At 27.2% G+C, this 18,814-nt stretch overlaps 1 protein-coding gene across 1 annotated transcript; it reads right to left on the bottom strand.

Annotated features, from left to right (window-relative positions):
• Nucleotides 1-8,421: 8,421 nt before the first annotated feature.
• Nucleotides 8,422-14,826, bottom strand: LOC134831863 (facilitated trehalose transporter Tret1-like). The gene is made up of 4 exons (XM_063845687.1): nucleotides 14,440-14,826; nucleotides 10,249-10,832; nucleotides 9,291-10,155; nucleotides 8,422-8,643 (listed from the first exon to the last, which is right to left on the bottom strand). The coding sequence occupies exons 1-4, from the start codon at nucleotides 14,608-14,610 to the stop codon at nucleotides 8,491-8,493; spliced, it is 1,773 nt and encodes a 590-aa protein (XP_063701757.1). The 5' UTR covers nucleotides 14,611-14,826; the 3' UTR covers nucleotides 8,422-8,490.
• Between the last annotated feature and the right edge of the window lie 3,988 nt (nucleotides 14,827-18,814).

The raw sequence follows: 18,814 nt of genomic DNA, 5'->3' as shown, positions 1-18,814 counted from the left end.
GAGAAATGCAACTCTTTTCATTTTGAGCGATTTGTGTCTCGTCTAATTTCAATGTTTATGCAGATTAGACGACATCTTGTTATGATATCCGACACTGGCAACTGAGATTAATCGTTGTTTTGGCGACTCGTGTGCATTTTCGACGAAGACGCTTGTCTGGCGGCGCGGCATTAATTGCCGCGGACAAGCAAAGGGCAAAAATTCCGTTATCAGTGCTACCATAAAAGCTTATCTTTATGGATGGTTTTTTGTCTGAGAGCAACAAATAAATGCATTTCGAACCGGATGTGGCTCATTCAGGTTTTTTAATTAAGCTTTAATGAATTTATTGCAGTAGCAACATTGTCTTTAATGAAGATTGTGTGAAAATTAGGGTTAAAGTCACTGATAAGATGCCATGTGACAATAAAAGTTTTATGGCCACTGTTGCAATTATTTTTTTTTTATCACAGATTATAATTTTGTAGAAAATTGTGAGAATTTTTGCGACTAATTTTTAATTTTTCTATTTTTTTTAGGAAATTTGTGTGTAATTTGCATCACATTAGAACGCAACACGGCACCAAGGTGACTGCATTTCCGGAAAATAAATTGCGTGTTTTATTGTCATAACGTCAATAAATGCAATTATTAATCATGTACAAGCGGAGATAAAAGTCGGCTTGTGCTAAAGAATGTAATTTTCGCTATCGTTTAATCAAGAAAAAAAAATAAATAAATAGAAAATGTCAATTTAAGACGTGTGTAAATTATCATAGTGAAAAAATTAGCATAATTTTTAAACAAAAAATATTTTGATAAATTTTTAACGTGATTCTAATTGAAAAAACATACAAGTACAGCAAAAAATTGACATCAATTATGATAAACTGGCTTGTTTGACGTCATTAAATAAAAAAAAACTTTAAAAAAGTCTGTGTTTGTATTACACAAGAAAAAGGCTTTATTTTTAATTTCTTAATTTTTTACGAATAAAAACACATTTTAAATTTTTAATTTAATTTAATTTTTTTTATTCAAATTTAAAATTAATTAATTTAATTTTTAATTTAAAAATATTATTTTTGTAAAATTTGGAATTAATTTTAAATTAAATAATTTTATTTTATTAAAAAATAAAAATTTCAATTTTTAAAAATTAAAAAAATGTGTTTTTATTCGTAAAAATAATAAGGAATTAAAAATACTAAAACTCTTTCGTAAAAAATTATTTTAAATCAAAATTAATCGTAAAATTTTCCACTTTCAAACCCTTCAAACAAACAATTCCTTATCGCGATCATGACTTTGCTTTCTCTTAATCTCTTTAAAAAAATAAAATTTAATCCAAAAGTAAATATTTCTTTGGAAATTCTCCCGATCAACAATTTATTGCGTTCTTTTTTAAACGAGCCAATTACAAAGTAAAGCACTTTATTAAATTTTACAGATAAATTTATTTCTGTTTTATCTCCTTATCTATCAATTGGTCTCTTCTAAAATTTATTGTTGTCAATTAATAAATTTTAAATTATTGAAAAAAAGGGAAAAGTTTGTTGATAAGATGATGCTAATAAATTGATAATGTCAATGATCATGAGAAGAAGGTTATTTTTTTTAAAATAATTTAATAAAAAAAAAATAATTTTATTTAAAATAAAAATTTAAAAAAATACTCACTTTGACTAAAATCTTTTTCGTCATCGATTATGTATGGCTTATTCAACTCCTCTTGCTTGTAAAGGCCATAGACATCGATATTCAAGGCGATATTGTTGCTATAATTCTGTTTTTTATCCATGATTATTTAGTTTTTGCAATTATTTATTTTTTTTTTATGTAAATAGGATTATTATGGAATTTCCTCTCTTTTCACTCTCTTTCTATTTTTTTTTTTAAATTATTTTTTAGTTATATAAAAAAATATGTTTCAGGTACAAATTCTTTGTACTCTGATTGCAAATAATTATTTTTTTTTGTATTATTTGATTTTTTATATTAATAATTAAATATATTATTTAACAACAAAAAATTGTGATATTTGTATGTTTTAAATAGAAATCACTAAAATTGGTATGAATTCAGTTCATGTTCAAATTGCCAACAAAACATTCAATGACACGTGTATACGAAACATGTATTTTTATTTATTTGTGAATTTTTGTGTGTGTTTTCACTCCACTTAATAATATTTAATTTAAAATTAATTAAAAAATATTTTGTAGCTTGTAAATTACTTGTAAGGTTGTCGTGAGATCCAACAATTTTGGTAAATTTTTTTTTTAATTTTTTTTTCTTGTAAGTGTCACATTTTTTGTGGTGTTCCCAATTTTTTTTTTTTATTTTTGGTTTGTTGGATATTTATTTTATTTTTTGATTAAAATTGTTAATAAAAAATATTTTATTTTATTTTTTATTATTTGGGATCCCGTTGGGACATCTGCTTCAATGAAAGAACAATTGTTGAATGTTCCTCCATCAATTGTCGTTTAGTTCACATTTCAACTCGCAAGTATTTTATATCGACCGTTTTTTATAAAAAAATCTCTTTTTTTATTATTTGTGATTTTTCTTAATTTTTGTCATAAAAAAAAAATTAATTTTATTTTTTTTCACAGGTTTTTTAGAATGTCTCAATTTTTTGTCTGCTGCCAACAAAAGATGAATTAATACTGTTTGGACTTGGACATAATGCAATAAAATATTACAGTAGAGAAACGTATCGATGTTTCATATTCGTTTTGTGCCGTACGACGACGTCGACGAAGATTATAAAGTCTCAATACCGACGTACGAGTTATACATGGGGAGACGGAGACAGTGATCGGCTATTGTACGGGAATTGTTATGAAACGCTCTTCGGTGTTTCTCAAAATACTCGAGTTTCTTCTATTTTATTTTAAAATGAGAAAAATTTAAAAAGAAAAAAATGTGAAGGAAGTTTTTCGTTGAAAACGAGGCCGATCACCGTTTCCTACGAAACACCTCTCACACTCTTTTGAAAAATGAAATAATAAAAAAAATCTTCCTATAGACACATAATTATACAAATGTTCGACTCACAAAAATCACATGTACACAACAAATGTCTATTTGCCGAAGCGAAAACCTTAAACTTGTACGACATGATCGACGATCGTTCGACGTACATGGATAGCCAATTATGTGTCGGTATGTAACACCTTGTAAAAATTTTTGCGGGTTATTATCAACTTATCAATGAATGAATGAACGCGGCACGACAACCACGAAGAAACTTTGTCATAGAAATTAGTTCCTTATCAGTTTCTTGTTTGATTGCTTCTGTGTTGGTGAGTTTTTTTTTTTTTGATTGGGTTCCGATTAATTCGTTAATTCCGATTTTTTTCGTTAATTTTTTTAGTAGTAGATGGATTCTCCCGTATTTTTTTATAAAATTAAGGTAATTAGATAAGAAAAGTATGACTTCATGGAATATTTTTTTTATTATTTTGGTTCAAAAGTACTTAAAGTATTTCAAAGAAAATATTTTTATTACTTTTTATCTTAATTTTGTAGATTTATTACGAAAAATTTCAACGAAATTTATTTTTTCTTAAAAAAATTATTAAATTAAATAAATATTAAAAGAAATTCTGAATAAATGACAAATTTTAATTTTTTTTCAATGAAAATGAAGGATTTAAAAATAAAAAATTTCGTTAAAATTTATTTTTTATTATTTTTTTTAAATATTTTAATAAATAAATAATATAATAAAAATAATAATAAAAAATAAAAATAATAAAAATATTTAAATATATTTTTTTTCTTAATTTTTTTTTATTAAATTAATTAAATTTTAAAAAGATATTCTGATGAAACTTCATATTTTTATTTTTTTTTTCACTGAAAATACTGGATTAAAAATTTTGACATTTAAAAAATCAGTAAAAATTGCATAACGTTTCGTTGTATTAATGACCAAAATGATTGATGGCGCTTTGTTTTATTATTTAAAATCAATTTTTGCAATTTTTGCTTGATACGCATAATCTAAAGCAGATTGACATCCGGGAATTCCTGATAACTCTTGATAATAATTTCAATCCATCACGTTTTTTCGTTTGTTTTTAAAAAAAACTTTTAAATGAAAAAATAGTTTAAATGGTTGTTTCTCCCATTTTCTGTCGCCAAGCCCTCGTTCTATCGCAAAACATTTCAAAGTAACTCTTAACCGTGATAAAATATATCGGTATAATGCGTAACAATGATTCAAGTGCATTCAATGATTCTTCTCCTCAATGACATGACGACGCGATTTTTATTCTTTATAATTTTTTTTTGCAATAATAAAAAGTTATGAATGTGAGAAAAAATCAATTAAAACTGGATCTAATTGAAAATCCTTACTTTTTTGTTGCCAACTCGTCCCAATAATTGCTTTTTATTGTATCTTAATAATTTATCTTTGTTTGCGTTGGTCACACTCTTGTTAATTAATTTAAACATAATTGATAAAAAAAACTACATTTTGATCAATTATCGGGCCATGACTGATAGAGGACATGACATCATGGATATTTCCAAGTCAAGGTGAAGAAGCGGAGAAACTTTTCATCAAAGCTCATAAATACATTGTAAAAGTAATTTTATTGATTTTTCGCTTAAATTATTATTAAAACCTATAATAAAAGCCTGTAAGTCCCCGACTTTTTTTCTTATTTTCTATTGTCACTAATTTGATAAGCAATTTACGTCTTTTATGGGTTCAAAAACCCTTTGAGAGGATTTTCTTGGTAAATCACATGAAATCACTCAAAAACGATTTCAACAATTTTTTTTCGATTTTGTGGAATATGATAAGAATGTCAGTCAAAGTCACGTAAATTGCAATAAAAAATATTTATCTTTCAAAAAATTATAATAAAATGACATTTTTCTTTGAATTTCTTTATAAAAATTGTTTGTTTTGAAGAAGAAAAAAAACCACTTGAGTAATTAAAAGTAGTTTTGTTATTATTTGCATGCAATGTCTCGTTCAATTGTCACAACTTTAAAATGGCTCGTAAAAATATAGAATAACAAAAAAAAAACAAAAAAAGGTGATTCCCGTGTTCTGAATTAAATTCTGACTCATTGTAAAGAACGAACATTCCAAGCTTGAAAAAAATTGATATCGGGTATTTTTTTTTGTAATTACGCAGTTTTCATTTATTTATTTCTTTGGGTCAATATTTGATTGTTTATATACCTTAAGTATTGCGATCTTATTATTTCTTTAATCAAGATTTATGTTCATTGATAAAGTCTTTATTTTTTTATTAATAGATTTCGATTATTATCTTATAATCAATTTGTTAGTAATCAAGACGATATAACGATAAGATTTAAAAAACGTAAATAAAAAAAATCTTAATAGTTTTATTTGTTTAGATTTTTAATGTTTTTATATTTTTTATCATGTTTATTGTTTTTTATAAAAAAAAAATAAATTGACAATAAAATATATGTATATAACATAAAGATGTAAAAAAAATAAAAATATTTTATTTTAAACAAAAATTATTTATTTTATAAAATTATTATTTTTTAAATATCTATTTCGATAATTTAATTTATTGTTTTTTATTATTTTATTTTTATTTAAAATTTATATATAATTATAATTTTTATAAAATATTATGAAACATAAAAAGGTTACGAAATAAAAAAAATTAAATGTTTTATTTATTTAAATATTTAATTTTTAAATAATTTTAAATAATTAATCATTAATTAATTTTAGAAAAAGTATTCAATTATTTCAAAACTTAATTTTTTTGCTCCTAGATTTTGAAAAAAATAAATTCAAAATAAATTTGTAATGTCCTTATGGTAAAATACCAGTCGTCACAACTTGGAAAATCGTCGACCTACTAATTCAAAATTATCACTTTCATTCGTCTCACATCCTCACATACTGTGATCTGGCGAGTCAAAAACTCCGCCGTTCAAATTTACAAAACCGTTGAAAATTATTAAAATTTTTATTCTATATTTTTATACAAATATATGTTGAAAATATACAAACCTTTTGCTTTAAAATTCAAAAATAATAAAACAAATTTTTAAACGTTTATTACTCATTCATGTGTTGTTTTTATTGTAATTATTATCATGTTTTGAAGCTTTTTTTAATCTCATTGTTTGGCAGGATTTACAAATTTTTCGATTATAATTTTTCTTGTTTGATTTTTAACTCTAATTAATGATTAGAATCTAATCACTGCATATTTATTGTCATTATTCTTAATATTTTTTTCTTTTCTTATATTTTGATTGAACCAAAATTTTATTCATATATTTCTATTAATTATTAATTTAATAATAATTTATATTTTTTATTGTCATTAATTTCATAATAATTATTTTTTTTTAATTTATTTTTATTTATAATCACTCTAATAAAATGCACATAAATTTTATTAATTTTTTTTTATTTGTTGTTTATTGTACACATTTAAAGCTACGTTTTTCACCGTTTTTTTAAATTTATCTTTATGATCGATATATTTTTCTGAGTGTTCTTGCGCTAATTATATTTACCGGAAAAGCTAATATTTTTATTATCGCATCTACTAACGAACATCAATCACCATTGTACATTCTATATTTTTTTATTCGATCACTACCAACATTGTCCATTGTTTTATTTTTCTTTTTACAAATTAATTTGTAATCTAGGAATTTTTCAATTCATCAAAGTGCGCAGTTTATATTATTATTTAGAATATAAGTTTTTTTTATTATAAATAATTATTAAACTTAAAAATTATTTTTTTTTATCATATATATTTTTTATTTCTAACAGTTTTTTATTTATTTATAATTTATAGATATAGTATTTTTCTTATATAATACAAATGTTGCTGCTAAACAAGATTATATTTATTTATTTTATTTTATCATTAAGAATTTTGTATTCATAATTCTAACTTTTTGGTATTTATTGGAGGATTTTTTTTAAGGAAAACTCGGAAATGCGTTTTTTTGTTGTTTTTGTTTTATGGAAACAAATTAATTTTTTCGGAACTCTTTTTAATATTTTTTCTGTTGATGTTTTTTTAAGGGAACACATGCCATTTTTATCGTACAAGGCACGATGTGTAAATTTTTTGTATGATTAACATGCATTTTAATTGAAGGTTATTAAAACTTTTTTTTTTGATTTGAAGCAAAGAACATAATTTAGTTGATATGTTACCGAAACTTTTAAAATTTTTTGATTAAAATAATTTTGAATAGATTATTAGATTTCATTATTATTCAACTATTTTTTATTTAATAAATATTTTTTTTCTGTGTAAGATAAGAAATTTTTTTATTGTCATGTTTTTTTATTAGTTTCAGGTATCGAAGGTTATAAGGATGATATTTTTAATGGATTTATCTATTTATTAAAGTTTAGATAAAATATGAGATAAAAATGAAAAAGAAAACATAAATCGGTGGTGATTTGATATGAATGATAATTGATGATATGAACATTGAGTAAGAGAAAAATTAAAAAAAAAATGTTTAAAAGTTTAAAAAGTTAGCGCCAGCGCATAGTTCAAATATAGCTAAAATAGTTTTTTTTAGTGCTAATTATATTTTTTAAGCTAAAAAATGAAAAAGAAAATGAATGAATGCCCACGAAACAGTTAATTGGCAGTTCTGAAACTTGGCTCAGTGTATCGGAACTGCGTATGTAAAATTATTGTCCATTTTTTGTAAATATTTCATCTTCTATAAGAAAATTTCGATAAAATTATTGTCTCTATTATTATTATTTTTTAATTTTTAATATATTTTTTTGTTCCTAAATATTTATTTATTATTTTTTTTATAATTAATAGATTTTTTCTACTCTCTTTTTTTACTTTTTGGTTTGTCACAATTTGTAGATGAGCTTCGTTTTTTATTATTTATTTATTTTATAATAGATTTAATTTATTTTTTGTTCAGTGTATGTATTTAACAAGGACTCGCTATTTAATGATCATAAAAAACTTTTAGTATATAATTATTTTTTTGATGAAACACGCTGGATTTGGTGTTAATATTATTTTTAGGATTTCTGCACACTCCCCTAACATCGTTTTAGAGCCGTTTCTCTTGCTGTATAATAATATTTGCATTTGATTATAAAATTTATTGTTTATAATTTTCACTAGAAAGCGTTTGTTTGATAAAAATAGAACTAGTTTCCATAAGCAATGACGCAACGAGCAGCTATAAAAAATGTTTAAACGCTAATTTTTATTGTAATTGTAACATTTTTCTACTATTTTAACATTTTTCTTTTTCTTCTTCGAACATTCGTTAATTTTTTGTTGTTTGATTTTTTTGACAGAAAAAAATTACAAATATAAATGCACGAAACTAACAAATCTCTAATTTAATTTAAAATATCTATAAAATACAATTTTGTACAAATTTGTCAGCTAATGCTAAATACTAGAAAACAATTAAAATGGGCCCTAAGAGCTTTAAATACTATACTAAATATTCTACGTGGTTCCCCACGATTCATCTATTTATTGTCAGTGTTCGCACGAAACGGGGATCCATCTCGTCGAGATCGCGTCCTTTCGTTTCCGGCACAATCATTACGACGAAAAAGAGGCCAATACATGATACCGTAGCATACAGCCAAAAGGTTCCGTACAATCCAAGGAGTTCCTACAAATAAAAAAAAATTGTTAATTTTTGCTTTTTTTGAAAATTAGGTCGCTTAAAATTTATTTCTAACTTTTTGTCTTTCTTTTTGTTCATTCTTTTTTTTTATTTTTTCAGAATAAGATTTTAAAATTTTTTTAATACAAAATGACAAAATTTGCTTTAATTTATAATTATTTAATTAATTTATTTATAATTAAATTAAGTTTTTTTTTATAAAATTATTTTTAATTAAATTAATTTAATTTTAATTTTAATTCAAATTTAATTTTTATTTAAATTTAAAAATAAATTTTATTTAAGTTTAAAAATTTTATAAATTAAAATTGATCTCAGAGTATTTCAAGTTAAAAATTTAAACAAAAAAAAAAATATAAAAATAACTGTTATAAAAATTTGAAAAATATTTTTCTATTAAAATGATTTTTTTTTAATATTTTTTAAAATAATTTTCGAGAAGACAATTCATTAAAAAACGATTTTTTTAGAAAATTTAATTTTTTTTTTTTAAAAAGTATGACAAAAGACTAAAAAAACAATATTTCTGGTAAAATTTAATTATTTTTTTTATTTTAGCCCATTGTATTTTCGACTTTTAAAATGGGACAAAAGTTTAAAAAATAATTTGGAGCAGCCTTAACAAAATTTACCTCAAGATCGACGTAAGTTTTCACTCCGATAAATGCACAAAAGTAACTGAAGCTCGTCGCGATCGCACTTCCGACATTGCGATATTCCAACGGGAACAGCTCCCCGACGAGCAGCCATGAAATCGGTTGAATGCCAAGCGCAAAGGCGACAGTAAAGACCAAAACGCACAACAACGGAATCCAATCGCTACTCACACCCACTGCTGTGGTCCCGTCAAGCGCATCGGCAATTTGTTTGTTCGTTTCCTCGTAATACGAGTACGACCCAAAGGAAGCGAGTGCCAACGTCATAAAGACACTACTTGTGATGAGCAAGGGAATACGTCCCACGGTATCGATTAGCAGTCCGGACAACATCGACGCCAACAGCTGCACGAAACCAACAGCAATCGAGCCCGTATGCGGACTAAAATTCGCAAAAGTCTTCTTGAAGATGCGCACGGAGTAAAATCCGAAACTACTGGCGCCCGTGAATCGTTGAACGATCATGAGCCCGCACGTGATTGTCACTGGCTTAATAAGTCGCGCATTACGGAGCACCGCTTTCGCATTACTGTACAGCGTCTCGAACGAGAGATCCCTAAATCGTATGTACAATCCCTGAATGGCGGTTTGCGTGGCGACACTAATTTGCGTCGTGAAATTCTTGAGTTTTGTCGCGGCGGTGCTGCGTTGTTGCTGTGTCGTGCCTCCTATCGTCGTGGTTGCACGTGGCTCATTGTTGTTGGTCTTCGTTGTGCTGCCGTTAATGGTAGCTGTTGATAAATGCTGATGACCTAAATTCGTTTTTGATAGCCGAATATTCGATCGGATTGTTTCAAGTTCAATCTCGACATTCTTGTGTGGTCGTAGCCACTGTAAAGCTCTAAAAACATAAAAAAATGACAATTTAATCGTATGTTGAACAAGTTTCTTATCGGATTATGGATTTTAAGCTTGTTCGAAGGACTCAACTTACCGATATGCTTCCTCGTCTCTGCCTTTCAGCACGAGATACGACGGCGTCTCCGGAATATAAATCACCGTAACGAACAACATCATCGGTGCCACGCTCACAAACAACGCCAATTGTCGCCAATCTAGCACAGATCCTAGCAAATATGCGATCAGCACACCCACATGTTGCGCCATTTTCTGTACCGCACTTAAAAACCCGCGAATTTCGGGCGACGCGATCTCACTGATGTACACTTGAACGCAACTCGAGACAATGGCGCAACAAAAACCGCTCATAAATACCGTAATGTACATGTGGCCTACGGACTGCGCGAACATTGTCAAGATCCATGTGGCGGAAAAGGGCAAGGACATAAGTGCTAAGGTTCGTTTTCTGCCGTATTGCATGGAAATTCCGCCGAACATGCCACCAAAAAGGGCACCCAACAGCGATAAACTTGCGAGCCAGCTCAGCTCTTGGTTGGTTACGGCGAATTCGCGTGTGATGTGCATCGAATCTTCGAGACTGGCGAGTGCGGGACTCGCATATCCCTTGCCCAAGCCAGCAGCTAAGGGGCCTAAACTTACAGCGAGAGCAGCAACGATCTGAAAAGAATTTTAAAAAAATTTAGATTAGCAAAAAATTGAAAAATTTCATTAAAATTCGTCAAATATCAACTGAAAAAAGTTTTAGAATGCATTTTTAGTTGTTTTTAAGTTTGAAATTGGTTAAAAATTGCAAAAAAAAAATCGAAAAATCATTTTCAAAAATTTTCAAAGTTTCAAAATGTGCATTAGGACAAATTTACAGAATGTGCTTTGGGATACAATTTTAAAATGTATGTTGGGACAAAATTTCAAAATTTACATTGGGGTAAAATTTAAAATTGAACATTGAGGCGAAATCTCAGAATATGCATTGGGAAATTTTCAGAATGTGCATTGAGTCATACACAATCCATTTCAATGCATATTCTGAAATTTCGTCCCAATGCAAATTTAAGTTTGACCTAATGCATATTCCAAAGTTTTGCTCTAAAGCTATTCAATAATTTGTCCCAATGTACATTTTAAAGTTTTGTCCTAATCAATTACACTTTTCGAAGTTTTGTCCATCAAAAATAAAATTTAATATCTGAATTTTCGCTCCTAAAAAAATTCGTTTTTTTTTATTTCATCAAAATTCAATAAATATCTTCAATTTTAAAATTGTTTTTCAGAATGTGCATTGGGACAAAATTTCAAAATGTGTATTAAGACATGCAATTTTCTTTTCAATGCACATTCTGAAACCTTGTACCAATGCTTTTTTTTAAATTTGTCCTAATGCACATTCCAAAGTTTTGCCCTGATGCAATTCGATAATTTTCTAACGCATATTTTAAAATTTTGTCTTAATATATATTTTGAAGTTTTGTCCCAGTGCGCATTCTAAAAATTATCACCAATACACAATCTATAAATTTGCCCCAATGCAAATTTTGAAATTTTTAACCCAAGGCAAATTTAAAAAAATTTTCCTAATGCAAATTTTGAAACTTTGCTCCTTCCATTTCTTAGTTTTTGAACTCATTTGATGAAATACGATCTTTTAATCGCTTTTTATTAAAATTAATGCTGAAAATTGTTCAAAATTGCAGTAAAAATGAATGAAAACCAATGTAGGACAATTGAAATTACAAAAAAGGACACGCATCAGCAACAACTTCATAGAATAAAACGACGACAACGACACAAAATTAAAACTAGGCCATGAAGTTGCAAATGTCGGGCACACATGTGACACATAAATACTCATTGGCATCATCCTCGATTTTCCACGTAGCGTGTTTCCGAATATTATTTCGAATGTACACATGTCTAAACAATTTCGGCTGTATGCGCGCCAGAGAGACAATAATATTATCATATACACGTGTGCGTGTGTGCCTAGCAGCAGCAGCAGAAGAGGCATGAGGCGTTTAAATGAGGCAAAAGAGGACACATTTTACTGGAATTAGTGAATATTTCCTCTCAAAATTATACCATTTGTTTGGTGTGTGTCGGCATGTGCCTGTGTGTGCCGAAATAAATGGATTTCAATAATTCATGTGAAGTGGTGTGTGCCTCACTTTTTGTGTCTGTGTGTCGACACACACAGGAATTATGTTGAAATCGATAAATTTAGAGAGTAGTGCCAAATAATTTTACTATTTAATGTCGTGGAACGCCACTCGTGAACTTAAATTGGAAAATTTTAAATGAAATTATTGCTTTTACGAGCATTTTCGTGTCGCATAACGACAAAACGACCCGCGCGGAGACGCCTGGTTAACATTTTATGGCAAACGGAGACAAAATATCATTAAATTCAATATGTTTCGTGCGGGTCACGTCTAACCAGTTTTCATTTTTCATCAACATCTTCCTTTTTTCATTTCATTTCGTGTCATTACACTTTAACGTTTCTCCATGACGTCATTTTTATCATTTAAATTTTCTCCCTTTTTTTCGTAAAATTTTTCGCAGAACGGAATTTAGCTTGAAGGTCACGATTTGACCTGATTTTTGATCCAATTTAAGTAATTAAAGATTGGCAAAAAAGATAAACGCGGAAAAAAAATCTTTTTGCATTAAATCAGGTCTGTTGTCTCCTTTTATTAGAGGCGCCAGATTCAAATGATTGCGTATGATAAATGGTACGAGTTCGATATTACATCAACAATTGAGTAAGCGTTCATATGTCGCTTATTATTACTTCGTTTTTTTTAGACAAATAATAAATTAATTGAGAGATAAAGTGCCTAATGGTTTTTATTTCATATGACTGGTCGTTGTAATTCCCTGCTTATTATTTTGTAAGAAATGTTTCAGCAAGGATTTTCAACTCGGGTTTCTTTTAAGAGATTTTCAATAAAAAAAATCTATTGAGTTGAGATCCCTTCCATAAAGCGCTTTTAAGAGGTTGTATTGACATACTTAGGATTAATTTAATATTTTATTGTTGTTTTTTCAATGTACCAACTTTTAATGTGCGTCGATGGAATTCTGATCAATCGCATGATTTATTGATGTTTTGAATTGAAAATCGAATATAAATTATTAATGCTTTAGTTGGTCTTGACCAATTTTATGATTAATTGTTAACGGAAGGGATTATTTCACGCAATATTGACAGAAAATTTTTAAGATGAATGTATCCTGTGTTGAAAGGTTTTGTGGAGTTTATGAGCAATTTTGCTTCATTGAGGAAGGAAATTGAATTTTTTGATTAATTTTGTGTTTCATAGACGGAAAATTGGTTACAAAAGACAAAATATCGATTTTTTTTTTCGACTCTTTCAAAACTCCAAATTTAAAATATTTTTATAATTTAAATGATTTTTAACACAAATGGGCAAAAATTATTTAGAATCCGTAATTTTATGATGTTATCTTAAAGCTAAGCAAATTTTAAAGACATTTATTGATAAAAATTTTCTAATATTTCTGTTTGTAACTTTGAAATAAAGAAAATCTATCAAATATATGCTTTCTTTGAAGCCCTGAGTCACCAAATAGCATAAAAAACTTTTTTTATGCATTTAAAATTTTATTTTTTTTAAAAATTTAAAATATTAGGATTCGAATTTTTTTTAAAGTCGACTCGGAGCAATTTATCAAAACTCCGGACGTTATTTCAAAAGACAAAATATCGTTTTTTTTTGTTTTATATAAAAAAAATTTAAGAAATTTTTTAAAATTTTGAGAATTTTATTTAAATTTTAATTTTTTGAGCTTTAAGAATTGAATTTAATTTTTGAAATTTTAATTAGGAAAAAAAGAATATTTTTTTTATAAATTGTTGTCATTTTTTAATTTTTTAAAATTAATTAATTTTTATGCATATTTATTTTTGATTTAATTTTATAATATTTTTTAATATAATAAATAATTAATTAATTTAATTAATAATTATTTTATTATTTAATTAATTAGTTTAATTTTTTTAAGATAATAAACTTAAAAGCTAAAATTGCTAACAAAATTTTCATTTTTTTAACAAAAAAAAAAGATTATTTCCTTTATAATTAATATAACCTCAAACATGTTAAATTAGTCTGAAATTTACAAAAGCGATGAAGGTTCATTGAAAAAATTAATTTAATGAATTGAAAATTAATTTTTTAATGGATTCTACGAAAATCCTCTCGTGTCGAATTTTTCATAATGAAAATACAAAAAACTAACTCACCTGTGTTGAATGCGACGACTGATGCAATTGCCATCCGCCATTCCCGTTATTCGCATCCCTCTCATTCGTTTGCCTATTGCTATTTTGACCGTTTTCTGGATCGTTATTCATGTTGCTCGTGTCATGCGCTACTAATTGACTTCCCTCAAAGACAATTTCCTCGTGCTGCATTTTCTTCCTCGGCAACGGCGACGTCTCGTAACCGTTTACCGCATCAAAGTCATCCGCCAAACGCTGATTATTGTAATATTTGTAGGATTTACTCAAATTTTGCTGAATCACAGTTGTACTAGGAGGCAAATAATACTGATTATTGTAAATAACGTTATGATTGGTGCTCTTGTAGTTATTATTATTTATCTTCTTAGATGCTAAGTTTTGACTGGCACTGCCTGAATTTCGATTTGTGTTTTTGTTACTCTGAATTTGATTGAGATGTTCGAATTCTTTTAGATCGTTAATGAGTTGCTGGTTGTTGTAGAAGCTTTCCTCCAGTTCGTTAATGGATTTTTGTGCTTGCTGCTGTTGCGAATGCAAAAGTTGGTCGTGTTTGTAGCTGTTGAACAGTTGTTGGTGCAGTTTGAGTTGTGCGCGTTGCTGCTGGAGCTGCTGTTGTTGCTGCAACAATTTACTCTGATGGTACAGCTCGTTCACGTATGCATTTTGGTAGTACTCGTTGTTGTCGTACGCGAACAAATCTGGGCCGTATTTTAATTTTTCCTTCTTGTATTGCTGCAACAGCTGCTCACGTTGACGCGAAATCTGAAAATATTGAGAAAAAACGGGAAATTAGTTGTCAATCACGGGAAGAGATGCAGAAAAAAGCAGGGTTGGAAATTATTTGCTTTATAATTTTGACTTAATTGAACTTAAACTTAGACTCAAGTTAAATTATGGTGACAAAATATTAATTTAAAGTCATTAAGACAACATAAAAATTTCTTAAATTTAGATTTTTATCATAAAAAATTCGAAATTTATTAATTTTACAATAAAAGACCATTTAGGTATTTCAAAAATAATTAATTAAAATAAATTAGTTTATTAAATTATTATTTTTTTAATTTTTTAAAATAAAAAAAAATAATTTTAAAAAATAAATTGAAGAAATTTAATTAAATTACAAAGTATATTCGATAAATTAAAAAAAATAAATTTAATTAATTAATTATTTTATAAAGAAAAATTAAATTAATTATTTTTTTATTTAAAATTAATATTAATTAAATATTAAATTAATTGAATAATTTTTTGATTAAATTCCAACCCTGAATTTAAGTAACAACAGAATTTTGCGAGCAAATGAAATAAAATCCCACATGCACATCAAGAAAATTGCGGTAAATATCTCCTTTTCATCACAATTGTATCACAAAATTACGTAACCAAAAACACATGAGAGATAGAAATAAAAGGGAAATACATTCCGGACATTAAAATATTACGGATTACGCATTTTTGGTCAATTCCCTTTCATTTCATTAACTTTGTCATCATCATCATCATAGAAGTTACTTTTTCGTCTAATTTCTGTTAATGTACAACATTCAAGTCATTGGGAAATAAGTTTCTACAGCATGAATTAATGTTTGTTGTTGACTGAATGGAATTGACATGATTTCTCGTCATCGTGATCTGAATTTTATTTTTCGATTAATTTTTCTCGTCGTCGTTGATGGAGTATGAAATGATCCGAAAACCTGAAATCAATTGACATCAGACATGAAAAAAAATATTTCAAATTTTTTAGATGGATAGATTGGTGTTGCCGACATCATAGAGATGACAATCAGCGCGTTTCTAAGTGGAATATTGTGGAGATCGACTGGATAAGGCGTTAAGTAATGACCAAACAAATGATTTCAAGGGGAATCAAGGCCGTTTTTTGACGGTTGTAAAATGGTAGTTGGCCAAGTTTTGTGGAATTTATCGTTTTTGGTGAGAAATTTTTGTTCAAATTTATTTTTCAAGTGAAATTCGTCAAAATACAAAAAAAAAATTATTTAAAAGTTGTATTTTATCCAAGAATAAAAAAAAATTTTTTTTTTTAAAGAATCAAAAATATTTAGGCAAATTAATTGTAAGTTTTGAAATTTTTAATAAAAAAAAATTAATTAAAATTACTTAAATATTTAAATAATTAGTTGTTTAAATAATTAGGCCGCTCAAAATTTTTTTCGAACTTTTTGTCCCAAAAATTTTTTTTTTCAAAATGGAAGGGGCAAAAAAAAAATAAAAAAAAGTGTTGAAATACTTTTTCATACAAAATGACAAAATATAACAATTTTAGATGTTTTAGAGGTATATTCATTGAGAATTTCTTATTTAAAATTGATTAAACTAAAAAATTGAAAAAAATTTCATAAAAAAATTTTTAGAAAAGAAAATTCTTGTAAAAATATCATTTTTAATACAAAAGTTAAAAAAATAAAAAAAATAATTTTTTAAAAAATTGCTTGAAAAATTATGAAAATAGACCAAAAACGGTCAATTTTGATGATATTTTTAACTTTTTTTTATTTTGCCCCATTGGATTTCGACTTTTGAAATGGGGCATAGGACAAAAAGTTAAAAAAAAATTTGGAGCGGCCTTAATTAAAATTAAAAAATCGAATAAAAATATTTTTTTTTCTAAAAAGACAAAAAAAAAAATGTAGAAAAAATCCTTTTTTTTTCAATAAAAAAAATCACTCCTGTCACAAAAATGTAGCAAATAAAAAACTGCTGCACTTAACGAGGCAATGACCGTTCTGTGCCAAGAACGTTATTTACAATTATATTTCATTTTTTTACTCGTACTCGCGTGTGCTGCTTCTCCCTAATCTCATTTAAATCCCATTAAAATTTTGATTTATAACTCATGTCACTTCCAAACTAATGCCAAGCCATTCGTATTTAATGAACCCACATTGATCATACAACAAAACTGCCGTCATCCAGAATGAGATCAACATTATCGAGTTACGTGTACTTTAAATTTTTAATAACTTTCTTACATATTTATTATTACAACTTTTTAATTTATAAACAATTTCTCTCTCGCGCGTTCAGAACCAAAAAATGTAAATAAATTAGTTTATTAATAAACTCTAGATCGTTAAATAGATCTGTTTTATGCTCAAATCGATCATCATCATCGTCAGATCGACAGAAAGAGTGCAGACGTCGGCATCTCGTTCTTTGTCCATTTTTAAAAATTTTACATTTTTACACCTACGCCAAACGAATGACGGAGAAAATTCATTTGAAAAGACAATTCGGCGGATTAAGGGATTGAATAGCAATATTTGAAATGTTCAAAAATCAACATCGTTCGCATGTAGAAGCGAAATTCTGACAGAATTTAAATGAAATTGTTTATCGGTACTTCTCTCATTTAAAAGAGCATCAATTGATTGACTTTTATTGTTAGCGCGACGTCAAGTGTGGTACTTGAAATTTGACAATTTGGCAGTAGATAGCAGGATTATTTTTATGGGGGGTTTAGATTTTTTTTGTAATGAAAAAAAAAATAGGAAAATGGATTTTCTTTGTTTAGATTTATGAATAGAAAAATTTCATTTAGTAGAAAAAAAAATTTTTTATCGAGTTCGCACACGTGTAACTTACATGGCTCAAAAATTTAAAAAGTTTTGTTGTCAAAACAAAAAAATAATAAACAATAAATAAAATTTTGGTAGAAATTGTCACAAAAACAAAACTTTCTCAAGTAAACCGAAGAAAAACTAATTTTTTTCGTGATTTTTTTCTCTCTCTCTCATTGTTGTGAAACAAAAAATCACGTTTTGCACAAGAGACAGAGACGTGTCAAAAAAAGGAAAATAAGCGACATTTCCTTCGTTCACAAACAACAGCAAGAAGAAAAAAAGTCTAAAAACACCTTTTGTTTAAGCAATAATAATAATTTTGTTTGCCACACTTTTTCTATTATACTTTCTGTCGTACTTTTAAAACGAAAACACCTGACGCCGCTTTATGGCGCACGAAAATTTCTTTCTCTAATATAAAAAAAATTCTTTTCATATGCTGAAGGCGGTGCGGCACACAGCAAAACTTTCTCGCGAAAGCATTCCTTAATTTACACATCCGAAATATTATTCATTTTTTAATAATAAAAATTTTTGTGTGTCCATGAGAAGAATTTATTCACACTCGCTTTTGTGTGCCGAGCAGTAAGACGAGTGTGATTCATTTCCTGTTTGCGCGTTTGGAAAATAATTTCTGACACAGCCAACAAGAAAAGTGTTGTTTATGAAATTTCTCTGTTGGTGTTTGTGTTGAATAAGCGCCGCCGTATTATTATAATAATAAAATGACTTTTTGCGAGTGAAGCTCTCTGTTTATTCAATTAGGAATTTTAAGAAATTTAGGAAGT

The sequence above is a fragment of the Culicoides brevitarsis genome, chromosome 2 (assembly GCF_036172545.1).
Source record: "Culicoides brevitarsis isolate CSIRO-B50_1 chromosome 2, AGI_CSIRO_Cbre_v1, whole genome shotgun sequence".
NCBI classification, from domain to species: domain Eukaryota; kingdom Metazoa; phylum Arthropoda; class Insecta; order Diptera; family Ceratopogonidae; genus Culicoides; species Culicoides brevitarsis.
The sequence above is the reverse complement of the archived record's forward strand: the minus strand, read 5'-3'. Positions and strand labels throughout refer to the sequence as shown.